Consider the following 19,203-nt stretch of genomic DNA (forward strand, 5'->3'; position numbering starts at 1 on the left):
GTCATCACTGCTATATAGATATTAAATTCAATTTGACTTTCTTAGCTTGAATTGAAATAAGAAAGTAGAGAAACTCAAGTAGAGTGTTTTTTTAAGGTGTTAAAGATGTATTATGTGTTTTCTATTCAAGTAAACTGCAGTTTTTATTCTCTCTTCTTTAAAGTCTTTGTAAGATCAAAGAGAGACTCTATAATTTTAAAATAATTTTCAATAAAGCAGTGATAGAAGTTTATAAATTTTAAAAATATGTAAACTCTTTTAACATTAGTTGAGACTAATCATTCTATAATAATTATCACTTAATCTAATTATATTTTAATACTTTGAGGTCTAATAATAAATCTCAGAAAGAAGGTTTTATTTTTAACTATTTAATATTTAGTATGTTTTACATATAGATACAAGTGCTTTATATGTTTAAGTATCTTTTGTATATGCATATTATGCTCATTTATTAAGTTTAAATAGATAAAAATATTATCTAGATAAATCATATATCATATGTTAAGAAGATTTACTAGAGTGTAGTTTATATAGACTTGAAAGATGACAGAGGTATTTGCAAGCTCCAAAGATATAATATTATACTCAAAGTAATTATAGTATATGTGAAATGCTAATTTTTATCTATCACTCTATTGAATTTATATTCTGTAATAAGTATCTCTAAGATCAATCTTGAAAAAAACTTATACTTTAAAGAGTCTATCTAGTATCTCACTCATAAAAGATAATAAATATCTATTTATTAATTATAAGATAATTTACATATCTATAGTCTACATAGAGTTTTAAATCTTTATTCTTCTTTAAAATTAAGAGAATAAGAGCATCTGCAGAACTTTAAGAAGAAGATATTTAGTTTTTTTTTTTTCAGTATACTATTTAAATAATCTTGAAAAGTTTTCAACTCTATCTCAGAGAGATTATAGATAAATATAAATAAGAATATAACTTCTTTTTCATGATTAATTGAGTGCTCTTCATCAGATATAAATGCATTGAATGTATATTCTTTAAAAAAAATATATATAAATAATCAAAAATAGTCAAACAGATTATTGATAAAGCTATATTTGTAAATAAACTATTTTCTAATAGTATTGAGATTTTAGAGAAATATTTAATAACCAGTATAAAGATCTGAAAACTTTTAATATGAAGTTTAAAAGCAAATGCAGAGTTTTTAGAGATTTTAATAGTAAATTTAAAGATTAGTGAGATTGAAACAGATATCATTATAAGTATATAGATAGAAGTATCAGTGATTATTCATTAGCAGTATCTATTACAATTTGATTTATTCTTTAAATATTTGATTTTTGATGAAAATTAAATTTTTCATTTATTCATTTAATTAATAAAAGAATTAAATTGTTTGAGTCAAAAAACTTTTAATATTATATAATAGTTTAAAAGTTTAACAATATAAAAGAAGTAAAAATTTTTAACTATAATTTTCTTACTTTTCTAAAACTTCTATTTTCAGATTAATAATCTCAAATGAGTATATTTAATAATTACTAAACTTCTTTATTCTATATAAGATATATTCTATTAATTGTAATTTGTTTAATTTGATTTAAAATTTATTAATAAAACTTTTCTAAGCTTTAAATTCTATAAAAGTAAAAATTAATATAATTTATACAGATTTAGAGATTCAAACATAAAGAAAAAAAATAAACTTATTGATTACTCTTTTTTAGATATATTAAAAGATATCATTACAGCATAAATAATACTTCTTATTCAATTTTTATTTTTTTAAAATTTGCTTAAAAAAAGAGTTTTGATGATGATTTTGAAGTTGAAGATTTATTTTTAAAGAGCTTGTTCTTCTGTACTCTTCAGTTTTCATTGAAGTGTATAAAGCTTCAGTTAATATCATATCAAATATCAAAGTGCTCTTTGCATTTTCAGCTTTTTTTTTGAGATGCTGCTGATATATTATCATGTGAATTTTTTTTTACAAATAGTGTTTTGATATTATGTAATTATATTTGCTAATATAATAATCTTTAAATAATTGCTTTTCATAATATTTAACTTTGTAATGAAAGTATTCTAGAAGAGATCATCTAGTTTGACTGTATATTTCTTAAATTCTATACAGATAAAGAGTAGAATCTTGTTAAATAAGTAAATCTTTTAATGATAATTACTATATTTCTCAAGAAGATGACTCTTAATTAACTGAAGATTGAAGACAAAGTTTTGAACTATTTAATTTTCATATTATCTCAGTGTTTAATTGTTAGGCTCAGTGCCCGACCGAGCCCGACCGAGGCCCAGTGCCCGGTTAGACTCGACGTCGGATTAAGCTCAGCGCCCGATTAGGCCAAATATTCTCATGTGATCAAATGACCATGCAGGTGGTTATAACCTGGGCAGGCCCCAGCACCTCTTTCACCCCATCAAGCTTAGTATTTCATTATATAGCAGTTAGCAATGCAGAGAGTTTTCTTCTTATGCAGCTCACATTCACTCTCTAACATAATACTAAGCTTCATTCTATCTCTTTTACTCAGAATTGAGTAGAACCTGCTCAGCAAGAATCTGATGGCACAACATACAATAGCAACTCATTTCATCCCCTCTAGTCACCAGAGAGACCCAGACCAGAATGGCCACCCCAGACTTCCAGCCCTCTGAAAAGATCAAGAGAGACTGATGATATGTTCTAACTAGGTCAATCAATCAATCATGAGTCTCATTTGAAGAATTCAGACAGATGATTCACTCAGACAAGAATCATGTCTATAAAGAGTTAGCAGCAATCTTTGACAGCATCTTTAATGATGAAAAAACATTGAGAAATACAATCACACATCTGAGAATGAAATGAAACAATGTCACTGATCAGACTGCTGTCAAGCAAAGTCAGATTGATGAGTTAATTGCTGAATGTGATGAACTTAGTCACATCTTGATCTGTATGACAGTCAGCAATCAAGCAGCAAATTGAGAGATCATTCTCTCTGAGACTATCTGAAGATCTGTCAAAATTGATGATTTAAAACATCTCACTGATAGCAAAAAGTCAAAATTTGAACACTGACTCTTCTGAATGAAGAACAAGCTCTGAAAGAACACTGATCACTACTCTACTAAACACATGAGAATTGCATACATTGAAAATCAGACTGATGAGAATGTGGCACATCACATTGCACTCTGTATGAAAGAGAATCACTCTGAGCAATATTAGACTGCTGAAGAGATATTTGAGCATCTCAAGTCAATATATGAGAATGCTAACAAGCTGCAAAATGTCAAGAGTGATTATCACAAGCTGATTATGTGCAATAGAAATAATTATCATGAATTTGTCACAAAATTCTTACATCTGACAGATGAGATCAAGATTGTCAAAGAGAACTACAAAACAGACTTCAATGATAAGCTGTTCTTTGACCTTCAGAGGATGATGACAGTAGTCAATGCAATTATCAATACATATGTTGATCACACTCTTCAGACAATCAATGTCACTTAGAAGTCAAAGAGCTTGCAGAGAAATGAATCTAATATCTTCAAGCAAAACACTCTGTGAGCCTCTGACAGTCAAACTTTTCACAGCATCTCAGCCACAAAATCCTCTATCATAAAGAAAGTCTTGAGCACTCATTCAGATATTCAGTGCTACTACTTCAAGAAGAAAGATCACATTGCCAGAAATTGCTCTGCAAAGCAGAAGTCTCAACAGATGATCACTGAGCTCACAGAGAATGACACTTCTGAGCCTTCAGCAAATTCAGAAAAAGAGTGAGTCTGAGAGAAGACTTCATCTCAGATAGTTCAATAGTCTGTGAGAGATTTGAGATGAAGAACTTGATTGAGAAAAAGAGCATTAATGTCTCAATTAAGTTAGCTCACAATGAAATTGCTACTTTTACAAATTCTCTCACTGATACTGAAGCAAATGATGTGAATTCTATTGATATCTGATACACTATAGAATTGATGAGATTCTTCAATAGAAACTTTCAGAAACTCTCATTCAAATGCTGCATGAAGGGATACAATGACACCTCTGATGAGATGATAGACTGCACATTGACTCTAAACCTCTGAGTGAATGATCAGAGATTCTGGAATGTTCCTCTGCTGGTGACAGACCTAGACCAGTACTCTATCATCCTGGGATGAAAGTGGTTGACAGCACAGGATATATGGCTTGATGTTAAAAATCAACATCTGATTTGACTGAGTGAACTGTCTATCTCTGAACAGATGATGAAGCTGATGCTGAAGATAGTGCTTCAATCAATACTGAAGCATTCAGACTCTAAGTCTAAGCATTAGACAGATGTGAAACAAAAAGAGATCAAACTGAACAAGAAGATCAGACAGAAGCATCAGACTCAGCTCTGCAAATTGAAAGAGATCAGCTCAGTCATGACATCTAAGACAAGGCAGAGACTGACCTGGGAGGAGACAGCATCACAGATGATGAATATGAACTTCATTAAGACTGCTTCTTTTCACAGTTACATGAAGAACAAGAACTCAACAATCTTCATAATCAGTCTGTATGAAATTGATAAACAGCTTGAGAAGAAGTGAAGTTTAGTGAGAGCTGAGAAGAAGTTTAATAAGAAGCTAATCAGCAACTTATCAGAATGATTGAAAGATCAGAAGAACTGTTTCTCAAAGAAAGCATCAGATGAATTACCTCTCCTACAGAAGAATGTTAATTTTAATATAGAGCTTCAGTCTGACACTGACCTCATTCAGAACATTGAACATGCATCTCTATATAAGATGAATTTGAAGGAACTAGAAGCAGTGAAGACTTATCTTGAAATCAACCTAGCAAAGAACTTTGTCATTTCAAGTTCAGCCCTCTACACCTCCTCAATTCTGATTGCTTGTAGTGGGAAGAAGCTATGATTCTGTGTTGACTTTTGCAAGCTGAATGCTATGATCAAACAAGATCAGTATCTCTTGTCTCTAATAGATGAGCTGATGGACTGACTCAACAGAGCAAAATACTTTACAAAGCTGAACATTCAGCAGAGGTTTCATTGCATCTGAATGAACTTTAAGTTGAAGGATCTGACCATCTTTAGAACCTGCTACAGAATCTATAAATACTGAGTGATTCTCTTCAGTCTTACAAATATCTCTGTCTGCTTTCAACAGTTTGTCAATAGTATCTTCTTTGACTATCTGGACAAGTTCATGACAGCATTCATGGATGATCTTCTAATCTACAGCAGGACTCTCAAAGAACACAAGCAGCAAGTGAATCTGATACTGAACTGATTAAAGACAGCAGACTTGCAAGCTAGCATTCAGAAATGTGAGTTTGCTGTTCAGAGAACAAGATATCTAAGATTTATCATTATCACAGAGAGGATTGAGACAGACTCTGAGAAGACTGCTATCATCACAAAGTGACAGATTTCAATCACAGTAAAAGATGTTCAATCATTTCTAAAATTTGACAACTTCTATCAGTGATTTATAAGAAACTATAGCTGAATTGCAAAATCACTATACCAGTTGACAAAGAAGATAGTTCCATTCATGTGGACATCAGAATGTCAATCAGTCTTTGAGAAACTGAAGAAGCAGCTGATGAAGGCTTCAACTCTACATTACTTTGACTCTGAATGTGAAACCTGCATTGAGACTGATGCCTCAGATGAAGTGATGACTGAGATACTGAGTCAAAGATTGAATAATAATCTTTGACACTCTGTGATCTTCTACTTCAAGTCAATGAATGATGCAGAGCTCAACTATGAGATTCATGACAAGAAAATGCTTGCAGTCATCTGAGCATTGCAGAAGTGGCAAGCTGAGCTTGAGGGACTACAATGAAAAGAACAATTCAAGATTCTCACTGATCATTGTGCACTGAAATACTTCATAACAATCAAGAAGTTGAATGCACATCAGATCTGCTAAGCAGAATTTCTTTTCTGTTTTTATTTCAAGATTAAGTATCAATCAGATAAGGTCAATCTACTAGCAGACATGCTGAGCAGATCTGAGCAGGTTAAGAAGCAACAGAACAGCTGTATGCAGATTCTTCTAGAATCAGAGACTCTTGACTCTCAGATCACTTTCTTTATGAATATTGCTAGCATCAACTCCTCAGAGAAAGAGAACATTGCTGAATGCATAGTGTCTTTAAACAAGACAGTCATCTCAATTGAGCCCCTGCAGCAGCAAGTAGAAAAGGAGAATAGTCTCTATACAATGAAGAATAATATGTTGCTATATCATGAAAGATTGATAGTGTCTGTTCAGAAAGAAACTCTTATAGCTGCTCTGCTAAAGAAAATTCATGATCAGACCTCAACAGCACATTCAGAGAAATAGAAGACTCTGACTCTGATTCATCTCTGCTATTGATGAATCATCTGACAGATGAATGTCTTATGCTATGTTCAGAACTGTCATACATGCTGAGTTAGTAAGATCTCAAAAAACAAAGTCTCTGGCCTGCTAAAGCTGTTATTAATATCAGAACAGACATGGCAGCATATTGCAATGAACTTCATGAATGTATCAAAGAGCAAAAGTGACTGTGATGTCATTCTAGTTATAGTCTGCTGGTTAAGCAAGAAGGTAATTTCAATTTCTATCACTTATGAAGTTACAGTCTGTGAGCTGGCTCAATTATTCATTCAATTCTACTATTTCTATAATGAAGCATCAGACTCAATTGTCTTTGACCACAGCTCTCAGTTCATATCAAACTTCTGAAATGAGTTCACAGAAATTCTAGACATAAAGTTGAAACTCTCAACAGCACATCACACACAGACAGATGAGCAGACAGAGACAATAAATCAGTATATTATCACACATCTTCACTCATATGTTAATTACTATCAAAATGACTGAAATAAGTGATTATTCATTATAGATTATGTTTCTGCAGTCATCTCAAACATCTTCACTGAGATCTCCCTCTTTCTAGCTGCAAATGAATATGAGTCATGAACATCATTTGACTGAAGATCTCTGTCAAGAAAACTAAGAGCAGAGAAGAGAACAAATTGAAGAACTGCTCAAAACTTTGTTAAACAGATGAAAGAGATCTGAGAGTGAGCAGACAAGAGCATGAAGACAGCACAAAAACAGATGAAAAGACAGACTGATAAACATTATCAGAAATCTGACTTCACAGTGAGAGATTTTATCTACTTGACATTGAAATCATACAGAATCAATCAATCAAGCTGTAAGCTGGCAGCATAGAACACAGGTCTCTTCAGAATTCTAGAGAGAGTGAGCAACATCTATAGACTAAACCTTCTCACAATCATGAAAATTCATTCAATCTTCTTCTCAAACAAGCTGTGCAAAGATTCAAAAGACTCTCTATCAGAGCAGACTGTCAAACCATCAGATTCAATTGAAATAGATGAAGAAAATAAATGAGAAGTGGAGCATATATTAGTCAGTTGAATAAATCAAGACAAACTGCAATATCAAGTCCACTGAAAGAGATTTGATGAGAACTTATCTTGGTACACAGCTCATGACTTCAAAGAATCACCACATGTCATATGTGACTTTCATGAAGCTAACCCTACAAAAGCTGAACCCTCAAGACAACTAAATGAGTGGCTGAAGACATGGGAGACAGACAGCTATCTGAAGAATGAGGTTGATGACAACCTACCAGCATGAGGACATGCTTGTCCCTAGATCAGAGGGTGATGTTAGGCTCAGCACCCGACCAAGCCCAACTGAGGCCCAGTGCCCGGCTAGACTCAATGTCAGATTAAGCTCGGCGTCTGATTAGGCCAAATATTCTCATATGATTAAACAACCATGCAGGTGGTTATAACCCAGGCAGGCCCCAGCACCTCTTTCACCCCATCAAGCTTAGTATTTCATTATATAGCAGTTAGCAACACAGAGAGTTTCCTTCTTATGCAGCTCACATTCACTCCTTAACATTAATATTTTAATTCATAGTTTTAATTTATCTTATCAGAGTTTATAATTTTAACATGAAATCAATTATAGAATTTATCTCAGATAATGAGTATCTTTAGCTTGATGTAATATTGTTATTATTTTTTGAAGTTCAGTATTAAAATAAATTATTACTTTAAGAATTTTATTTTCCTCATTATTCTCAAAATAATATCTTTGATAGATATATAAAATACAAGACTTAAAGAAATAAAATTCTCTAGTTTCTTAAAACTTTCTATCTTAAACTTCTTGAAAAGTTTTTAAATTGATACAGAACAGAGTTTTTTATAGATGAAGTTAATACTAATAGTATAATCTGTTAACTCTGTTATATACTGATTACTCTTAGAGTTTTGATTTTATATACTGAAAGTGTTGATTTATTATTATAGTTAAAGAAGTTTTTTATATATTTTCAGCTGTACTTATTTCTATTGAATTATCTGAATCTCTTCATCAACTGCTGTATAAGATGCTTTAGTATTTCTTTCTGAAGTTAGACTTAATAATTATTCATAGAGAGTTTCTTTTATATATATACTTTTTTCATAGATATTATATGTGAGATATTAATTTATATATTATATTTTAAACTTATTGTTATAGACTTAATAAATAACCTCTTTTCAAATAATTAGAAACTATAAAAACACTTAATATAACTGAACTAAATGTCAAAAGAAAGTATGAAAAGCATTATAACTAATATTATAAGAGAGTAGAAATATAGACACTATTAGTGCTATGAAGAAAAACGAATAGTGATAAATAAAAATGTAAATATAGAATTGAATAATAGCTAATCACTGAATCTTTTGAAAAAATTGGAATATTTATAATATATATATTTATGAATAAGTATTAATAAATTTCACCTTTAATATTTTATAAAATAAATAACATAATATTAATTTTATTCTTTAATAAATAGTAATAGATTTTATCTATAATCTTTTAAAAAATAAAGAATTGAAGATATAGTACTCTTTTATAAAATAAAATATTAGTGATATAAAGTAATTATTTTAAAATAAATAAAGTGCTGATTCTAAATATATAAAAAACTAATTCTTTAGATGCTTCATGAGATACTTTAGTAAGTAGTATAAGGTCTTGATATTATAAACAGCTTTGCAAAATTCATAAGCAGTAATAGATGTAACAGATCAAATAGTATCAGAAGAAATAATTAATTATTTAATAAATATCATAAATACTCAGTCAGAATATAACAGATAAATCTTTATAGCTTTAAATTTTATTTATATATTTACTAATAGAAGTATTAAATTTAAAGCCGCATAAAAAAGTCTTTAAAAAATTATATTTAGTAATAGATAAATAGTCAAATCTTTAATATAGTAGTGAATTTAATTCTTTCACATTGATCTTTGCAAGTGATATAAATATCTTATTATTTAATAATTGCAAATAATAAGTTGAATATGATAAAAATACTGTAAATGATATTTGATTCTTATCTATATAGTTTACGAATTTTATATTAATATAAGAAGAATGATTATTTAATATAAGTAAGTATTGGCTGTAGCTACTTTTCTTTATATATAAATAAAATATTTTTTTTTCAATCACTCTATATCATAGTCATTACTACTTTAGTCATTTGAAAATATATTAAAATATATCTATTAATCTTTAAATTGAAATTCATTAAGTCAGATATTCTGAATATCATTTTTCTTATATATTAGTACTGAAGAAACATTTAAATCATCTGTATAAATAGCTATAATTAAGATAATTAATTCAAAACTTTCATTTTAAAATACTATAATATATTTATTTTTCAGAGATTTAACTAAAACAATATACTTAGTAGCATATTTAAGATTAATTAAAAAAATTTCTTATCATAATTATAAATATCTAAGAGTTTAAGATTATGTTTCATAATAGAATAAGTTAACTAGAAGTAAAGTTATTTTATCAGCAGTCAGTAAATTTAACAGAAAAATACTGTAAATATTTAATCAATTTATATATAGTAGTCTTCAAAGTAGTTAGAATTATCTATAATTTATTATTTTTGATTAATTGTATAGAAATAGATACTTTTTAGCTTATTCTTATAATTTTGATAAAATAAATTCATTCAATACTCTTTATCATATTCTTTATTAAATTCTATAATAACTCAACTAAAGATATGATGATAAGAGGATAAGAGCTTCAATTCATCTAACTAAACAGCTATATGAGAATACTAAATTGAGAATTAGAATATGCGAATAAACAAGTAGTTGAATATATATAGATTATTAAGAATTAATATGAATCAATTTTCAAAGTGAAGTGAATCAATAAGAGTAATTAAATATGATTGAAGTTAAAATAAATTAATCTTATCTTATATTATCAGTGACTGCGCTGTAACAAATTCAACCATCAAATTTCATACTATTTAAGATATAAGAGCAAGACTATGGTCTGCTAGATGATTTATATGCTGAATAAGTGTTTCTTTTTGCAAGTTGATTAACTTTTTATGATATTTTAATATCACATCAGATCTGCAGATCTACTTGTCTTTATGCTACTGTTGCAATATCATTGAACTGATTTTACATTTTGAAGCAGTTTGCTTATAACTTGGAAATTCTTGTAATCTTAAATCTTCAATTGTAAGCTGAATTGCAGTTTCACTGATCATGATGTTGAGGTTTAAAGTTGAAGAATTGAGGTGGAATTTATAAAATCATTGGGTGGTGGAAATCATTGAGTGGTCAATCACATTAATCAAGTTTCATACTGAACAAGTTATATGGGCAAGTTAACGTAATTTACTAACCCACTGCGTACAGCTGCAGTGACTCCTAGAATTGATATCTATCTAAAGTCAAGTATTTTTAAACCTCTCCTGACTTTGTCAAGAAGCTAATTTTCGACCATGGGAGAATTGAAAGAGCCTAATATCAAGCCATTCTCCCTAGAAGTATGCATCTCGGTGATGAAAGTAGCTACACCACAAATCTAGAAGGAAAAGTCAACAAAACCTAAAGAAGAATAAAAGGGAGTAAGAGAAGAAATTCCTCTATATATATAACTGCACAGACGTCCATACCAAGCACGGAACTCTTGTGAGCGCCTGAGGGCTAGTGATACCAGTTATCGGTTATCCCAGTACAATGAAACATCAAACTCCTCCTTTCCCTTCCATACTTGTCCAGAATCATTTGCCGCCGCAACAGCCGCACGCAAATCATGACCCATCTCTGCCGGCCCGCTAGCCACCACTTGAACCCGGCCAGCAACTGCCGAAGGCGACGGTGACGACGGCGGCTCATTGTGAATAAAGTTCTGAACGATTTCATGCATATCCGGGTGGTGGTTTGCGGGCCACAATATGTGAAGATTAGGGTGTTGGGGAAGTACGAACGATGGATTCCCATTTGGCTTTGACGGGTTGGTCTTCTCGTCACTGAGAGATAAATTTTCGGCACGATGGGTATTTGTTAGTTCCATAGAAGGCTCGCGGGAGACAAAAATGCGGACGGTCACGTTCTTCGGATGGGAGTGAAGGAGAACGGTGAGCTCATCTTGGACCCATTCAATGTTTCGTGTGCGGCGGATTATCCAGACGAGTTCGACGCGACGGTCGGGTTCTTCCTTGTTCCCTGAGGCTGCTGCTGCTGCTGCTAACGGCAGAGCGAAGGATATGCCAGTACCACCGGCTATTGCTAGGATATTCCGGGTTGACTTGTCAAGAACATGCGTTCCGTAAGGGCCAGTGAGTATGACGGGAATGGTAATGTCACCGGATGAATTGCTAGCCAAAAGTGGTAAACGAGAGGTCTCCCCTGACAAGCACCGGATAACGTATGCGTGCTGTGAATTGTTCTGCAGTTGTTTCGGGAACGGGGTGAAGGGATGGGACTGCCAGATGGTTATATCTGGAAAACATAGGAAGAAATGTTGACCAGCTTCCCAGGGCGGCTGATCGTGTCTGAATTCAAGTCTAGTTACAATTCCGCCATCACCGTCATCGAAGGATGTAATTTTGCCCTCTGCGGGTTTGAATCCGATACCTGCATTTGGGTTTTAAACATCTTTCCGATTCAACGTGAGAGGGGACATGTGACGAAAATTCGAAAATTCAAGTTGTCATACCTTTATATCTGTCCTTTAAGTCCAGATGTATGACAAGGGTGCGAAGTAGACGAACACCCCTATCCAAAAATAGAACACCAATGGACGCAATCATCCAGCAACTAAGCCTAGCCCAATGGCCCCAACAAGCTCCCAGATAAAGGGCTCCAGCGATGTAGTGGGATTTCCTAAAGAATTCGTACCCAGTCCATCTGACAACCCTATTGATGCTGAAGATATAAATGAAGGTCATGAGAGTCTGAGCAATTATACCAAAAATAATGTACCTCTTCGTGATGAACTTGGTGTACACTTTCGGCTGCGGCTGGTAGAGCCGCGTTTGAATGATTGTCCAGAATACAGTGTGCAAGACAGTTTGAATGAAAATGATGCGCCCAATCCATCGATGGAGAAAGTTGAAATGTCGGTATGGGATTCCAGTGATAAGCGAGAGAATGTTTTCCCGAGTACCTAGCATGATAGTTAACGGGGTTATCGCGAATGCGAACGCCCCAATACGATTCGCGAGTGGCCCCAGAGTAGTCCGCGTGCTGAAGGACGAAGAATTCTTGACGGGAGTGAGCCATAATTTATACACAGAACCAACCAGGCTGCAAAAGTTGAGCGTCAGTTCCTATCGAATGTCGTAGAATCTGTATTAAGTCCGAAGAAATCCTCACGTAAAAATCAGTAAGTAGACAAGAATTCCGCAAAAAATAGCAACTTGAAGCCTTGTAACGTGGCCGAAGAAATTGACGAGGCTTTCCGGCAGTAAATAATGACGAGCACCAGCAGAGAGCGCATTCCAAGCTCTGGAAAACGAGCTTGCCTTAACCAGGGTCTGGCCTTCTAGTTCTCTCCTTGACCCTGGCTTCCTTAAATATCGAGAGCTAACCAGTCGAAGAGCAAGGGTGAATAAAAGTAGACCACCGATCACAGCCCAGATGATAAACCTATGTTGAAGGGTGATATATCAGTCACAGAGATTTCTTGAGATATGTATTGGCTGTTTGATTTGATGAGGCCGTACGTATAGAGCATTGAGAGATCTTGCATCCAGTATACGGCGTCCAAATAAGAACAAGATTCGGGGTCTTTGGTGCAAGGTAACAAACGACTAGAATAGCCCCAGTGTGGTATTTTTGATTCTTGGCCCTGAATATGCCGTCGTTCAACCGCTGGTTCATCCATATTGAAAATTCAAAACAATGAAAACAAATAAATGAAAAGCAAGAAATAGAACTGAAAAGAAGGGAAGGAAAACTGAACAGCATGGATTGCCCTTGACAAAGGGTTTTAAAGAAGAATGAGAGTGGATTCTCCCCCTTTAAGCCCAACGTTCAACCAGACAGAACCGAGAGAGAAGCATTCTTCCCATCCCAGTTCCTAAAGGTACTCAGCCCTCTGTGGATCGAATAGGTGAAAAGAGTTGTAGCATAGTCATTTTATCTGGGAAATTTGCTCATTCTTGCGTCAAGGACGTATCAAACTTTCAACAATGTTAGAGGAATCACACGATTTTGAAAGGATCCGTGTTCTACATCAATTTGAACCAAAGCCATTGATCTAAGCATTAAAGTCAAACTTTGGAAGCGATGGGGATGTTACGTTAAACAGACGCGATAACTAGAATGCTTCCGAAGAACATCCATGAGGATAAGAACATTCCGTTAAAGTTGGGTAACTTAGGAGGGAATTCTATGAGGGAGGAGACGCTTTGAAAATATAACATCTAGTTCCCAACCAAGCGGCGCACCCAACCGAGCGCACACTATTAAGTCCAGTTTATAGAGAACAGTGATTTGTCCTTATTACACCTACAAGAAAGTTTAACTTCATTAAGCTTATTCTATAAGACAAACTAACGTAATTCCCAAGTGCACTCAGTGGATCATGAGTGAGTGAATCATCAATTCAAAATATCTATTCATTTAACTACTTATCCACTTTAATGCATAATTATGCCATCAATTTGCAATAAAAAATGCTTCAAATTCTCTTGAGAGAGAGAGAAGACTTGAATTCATGATAAATACTTTAAAAAAGCAAGAAATATTCTTGATTTGTAAAGCTGTATATATATTTAATATATCATTCTCTAAATTATCAACTCAATAACTGAACTGCTTGCATGAATCTGTCATGGCTCAACTAGAGGAATGATGATAAAAAGACAAAAGCTTCAATTCATCTATCTAACTAGGCAGCTGCGATGAGAATACTAAACTGGGGATTAAAATGTGTAATGAACAAACAGCTGAATATAAATAGGCGGTTGAGGATCTGAGCAACTGAATATGGTTGGGGTCGGAGCGGATCAACCTTAATCCTTATTACAAGCGACTGCGCCGTAGCAAGTCTTATACCACTGTGTATTTTTATTAATTGAGTATTTTTTTTAGCAGTGACACAATAAGTTTTAATCTTTTGCACTTTCAAATCTTCAATTGCAAATTTAATTAAATCCTCATTTGACATGAGAGATCATGAAGAAAGTTGAAGAATTTGACTGAGCTGAAGTGAGAAAATTTGAAGTGTTAAAGCGTTGAGTGACCAGTCATGTTCAAAGGTTTCTCCTAGTGTTTTTTCCCCAAGCCCTAATAGTGGAATGGGGAATAAAAAGTCCTTCACGAAGCCGCGCTGAGGCGAACTTCTCCGGTAGGATTCCTCTCTTCAACTATTCTTCTATCTTCTCCCTCTTTCCCCAAGCTAGATCATGTTTGACTAACCCAACCATGCGCGGAAGTTCTTTTCTTAATTCAGGTGGTTCCCTCTGGTTAATTCTTGCTGGTTGGACTTCGAACTCAATATTGTTCCGACGCTCTTTCAAAATCGGTCTTTTTGCATTGATATGTTTCTTTCTAGTTGTTTTTGCAGCATATTTTAATTCTCCAGTTTTACGGCACCCATCTTCTCCCCTATCGGATGATCAGTCGACTGTTACTCCACATGTGGTAGCAAGCGGGAAGGAAAAGGGTCTACCCGCGAATACTCCAACTGTATCGCGTCCTCTACCTCCTCAATCCTATCCTCCCCCCCACTCCGCCTCCCCCACCCCTTCCGCTATTCCTGAAAATAGTATTAGGAAACCTCCTGGCTTGAAGATTGTTGCCGTGATATTTTATGGACGGCCTGATAGAGTTGAAATTCTTGATTGCTATCTAAAGAGGAATCTCGTGGCAAACAGAGGATGGATCGATGAGGTGTATTGGGTGTCCAATACCAAGAACCAGAATGATTTGAACTGGCTGGATAAGCTGCTTCCTACTTCACCTCTATATAAGAAAATCTCCCCGGATACAGATAGTGAGAGAAAGGGATATGCCAGATTATGGGATAGCGCTGTGACTGAACCGGGTACACTTTACCTCAAAATTGACGATGATATTGTCTACATCGACGACCATGCGATCCCGAAGTTGGTATCGCTGAAGCTAGAGAGCAACCACTCTTTTATCGTCTCTGCAAACGTTGTCAATGGCGCTCCTCTTTCTTACCATCATTACCGCACAGAAGCTATACGACCTTACCTTCCCGAACTGACGCAGCCCAACGACACTTCCCTGGGAACACCAACGTGGCGTGCCTCACAACTCCCACCCTGGGAGGGCCCGGATGATTTCGAGTTCCCGCTCGGAGTTGGCACCGCGCCGTATCCGAACCACCGCTGGCTACCCCTCCGCCACGGGAATCGAAGCGACATATACCGTACCCCTATCCAACATTCGCTCTGCAGCCCATGGAAAGAGGTATATGGCAAGTGGTCTCTTGCCGCGCAGCAGCATTTTTCCTTTTTTGAATCCCTTGAGCAGAACGCAACAGATGTGTATGATTTTGCCCGTCGTGGTGTCTGGAATATGGGTTTCGAACGGATCAGTATCAATTTCATTGCCGTCTGGGGCAAAGATATCATCGACCATCTTCCATTAGTTGATGACGAAGCAATGTTGACTAAATCAATCCCACGCCGGTTGAATAGACGTGAGTATTCAACGATTTTTAAAACTTTTGTTTGCATTTATTACGAAGCAAAACGCCCCTTTCTGAACATACCGGATCATCTATGGATAAATTGAGGAATACGTACACTGCGAGCGATTACTTTCTGTACTGTAATTTCTGACTAACGTTTCTATTTCTAGCTGTCCTGGTGGCAACCGGCGCCCTCGCTTCTCACTATGCATTTACCTCTCAAGTCGAGGACCTCAAGAACACTGATATCCTATCTCGATACCGCGCATATGCAAATGAGTTGATTTGTCCTGGTACATTAATATAAGATTACGACATAAGGTTTACATATTCCAAAACTATCTATACGATGCATATATCTACGCAGCTTTCATGACTTAGATTATCACACTTTGCCCCGGTTGTACCCCCTTAGTTCCCTCTCGGCTGTTTGTGATTAGTTAACTTGTTAGCATAACTATACGTTTTGATATTAAAGTTGCTATTTTTATATTTGTTTAAGATCTTTTATTATTTATTCTAATTTCATTTTTATAAAATATCATATCAAAAATTCTTTTTTATTATTATTTAATTTCTAATATAAAGTTTTTGAACTTTTTCTATAGTAATTTTTTACTTTAAAAATTTATTTTAATAAGTTAATATTTTTATTTATTTATTATAATTATATTTTTATTTTAATATCATATTAATATTTATCACTTTATATTATAGTATAGTTGCTTATAACATAAATTAAAATTATATATTTGATTAAGATATCAATTAAGATTGAAATTATATCATAAGTTTTATATAACTAGATTATTATTATTTAATTAATTAATTAATTAATTATTTATTTATTTAAGACATATTTAGTTAATAACTATAATATCTATCTAGTTAAACTAAAATTTAACTATTTTACTAATATAATTATTAAATAGTAAATATTTTCTTTATATCTCTTTTATATTATTATAATTTTCTTGTATAGATTTAGAACTATTAATAAGATTAATAACATCAATATATTTAAGAGTTCTTACTATATATATACTTTTATTTTTGAATAAATTAGCTGTATATGTAGTAAAAAAAATAAATAAAACTGAAGATTCTTAAGAAATTCCTATATTAATAGAGGTTTTTTCCTGTTATATTGCATCAAAAAGAAGTTAAATACTTCTTTTTATCATAAAACAGATAAGTTATTTTATTATAGACTTTGATAACTTTAGCTTCTATATAATTGAAATTATTTTATTTTTTAAAATATAATTAAAAGTATTTTTTATATCAATAAAGATAGCAGTTAAGACTAGACTATTATTTTTAGCTGTTTAAATATCATAAATAGTTGATAAAACTATATTTATAGTTGAATTTTATTTTCTGCTATTCTTAATAGTTATAAAATATTCAAGTACTTTATGATCTATTAGAATTTTAAATCTCTTTTCTCTTTAAAGTTCTTTCAGTTCAGTTTATTATTCTGATAAAGCTTTTATTATTACTAACATCTTTTTATCATCAATTTAATAGTTTTTCTCTATACTACTTATGAATAAAGAGTAAAATATCACAGAATATCATTATTTATTTTTATATAACTGAGATAGAATATCAACTATAGTATTATTTAATGCATCTATCTTTACATAAATCTCTTAATTTAGATTATAATGATAAAGTACTGAGGCATCAAATAAACCTTTCTTTATTTAATCAAAGATACTCTAATAGATTTTATTTTATTTAAAAGATTGATTTTTCTAAGTTAGTTTAAATAGTAACTTTATAATTCAGCTGTGTTTCTTAATAAAGCTATAATAGAAGTTGCAGAATCTCAAAAATAATTAAACATCTTTGACTATACTGAGAACTGTTTATTATGATATCACTATAATCTTTTTATAGTTAACTTTAATCTCTTAATCAATGATAATAATTCTTAAGTACTTTGTCTGTTGAATATGAAACTTATATTTTAAGATACTTATCTGCTATTCTATCTCCCATAATCTGATTAATATTTCTTTAATATATTTTTTTATAATTTTTTATAATTTTATTATAGATAAGTAAATTATTTATAAAAATAATCATGAACTGATTCAAGTAATTAAAAAAGATGATGCTTATAGAGTACTGAAAAATAATTAATTTACTACTTAGATAAAAAAGTATAATCTTATACTTATATATTTTATAATATATTCTAAAGATAGTTAGATTTTCTATCTTTAAGTGTATATAGATTTAGTGAAAACTGTATCAAATGTTAAATTTTAATGAGGTATTTAATTTCATTTAGCTGTTTTATAAACTTACCTATCAGTAAAATAAAATAATAATTCTTTTTTAAGATTGTATTAAAATTATAATAATCTATATAAAATCTTAATTTGCTTATTATATTAGTGATAAAAATTGATAATATAAAGAAAAAAATAATAAATGAGATAAAACTCTTCTTTAAATTGATTTTAAGATATAGTTTAACTGTTATTAGCTTATTCATATTTATTCTATATAAAAATATATGATTAATAGTTTTATTAAAATTAACTCTTTTTTTATATTTAATCTTATAGTTTAATTCTTTTCAAATAAATGATAATTAATCAGAGATAGTTTTTAAAAAGATATTATTAAACTTCTGATAGTTCTTCAACAGTAGTTTATCTATTATCTCTTTATTCTTCTATCTCATATCAATAATAATCATCTTTTTGTCTTTAATAATTCAGTTTATCTTATAGAGAATTGATATAAAAATCTCTAACTTCTTACTTTTTTGATACTAATAGAAAATAATATCTTCAATATATCTCATCTTTGATGAAATCTTGAGAGTTGACTTCTTTCTTTCAGTAGCTTTATATTTAACTTATTTATTGATAAGTCTATCATAATGATTAATATTTTATTGATACTTTGATTTTACTACTGATTTTTTTAGAATCTTTTTTGAAATTATTACACTATATTTTTTAAAGATTTTATCTTCAAATATACTCTGACTTCATCAAACTAGATATTAATTCTTCATGTTTAATTATATTTTTCTGCTTCACTAACTAGAACTATTTTAGAATTATATTAGTGCTTTTTAGATCTATTAACATTATTGATATATTGAAAAATTTTTATTTACCTACTCATAAATATAAAGAGATGAAT

The 19,203-nt window shown here is 32.0% G+C and overlaps 3 protein-coding genes across 3 annotated transcripts; 2 read left to right on the forward strand and 1 right to left on the reverse strand.

The window, feature by feature from the left end:
* Window positions 1–7,477: 7,477 nt before the first annotated feature.
* PADG_12530 (uncharacterized protein) lies at window positions 7,478–7,656 on the forward strand (the record flags this gene model as incomplete). The annotated part of the gene is made up of 2 exons (XM_010765722.1): window positions 7,478–7,493; window positions 7,565–7,656. The coding sequence occupies 2 exons, from the start codon at window positions 7,478–7,480 to the stop codon at window positions 7,654–7,656; spliced, it is 108 nt and encodes a 35-aa protein (XP_010764024.1).
* A 3,423-nt stretch (window positions 7,657–11,079) lies between these two features.
* On the reverse strand, window positions 11,080–13,251 carry PADG_08719 (uncharacterized protein; the record flags this gene model as incomplete). Its single annotated transcript, XM_010765723.1, has 4 exons — window positions 11,080–11,999; window positions 12,082–12,671; window positions 12,741–13,013; window positions 13,091–13,251. The coding sequence occupies 4 exons, from the start codon at window positions 13,249–13,251 to the stop codon at window positions 11,080–11,082; spliced, it is 1,944 nt and encodes a 647-aa protein (XP_010764025.1).
* A 1,544-nt stretch (window positions 13,252–14,795) lies between these two features.
* Window positions 14,796–16,339, forward strand: PADG_08721 (uncharacterized protein; the record flags this gene model as incomplete). Its single annotated transcript, XM_010765724.1, has 2 exons — window positions 14,796–16,041; window positions 16,203–16,339. The coding sequence occupies 2 exons, from the start codon at window positions 14,796–14,798 to the stop codon at window positions 16,337–16,339; spliced, it is 1,383 nt and encodes a 460-aa protein (XP_010764026.1).
* Window positions 16,340–19,203: the final 2,864 nt, after the last annotated feature.

This window comes from Paracoccidioides brasiliensis (assembly GCF_000150735.1).
Source record: "Paracoccidioides brasiliensis Pb18 unplaced genomic scaffold supercont2.38, whole genome shotgun sequence".
In the NCBI taxonomy this organism is placed as follows: domain Eukaryota; kingdom Fungi; phylum Ascomycota; class Eurotiomycetes; order Onygenales; family Ajellomycetaceae; genus Paracoccidioides; species Paracoccidioides brasiliensis.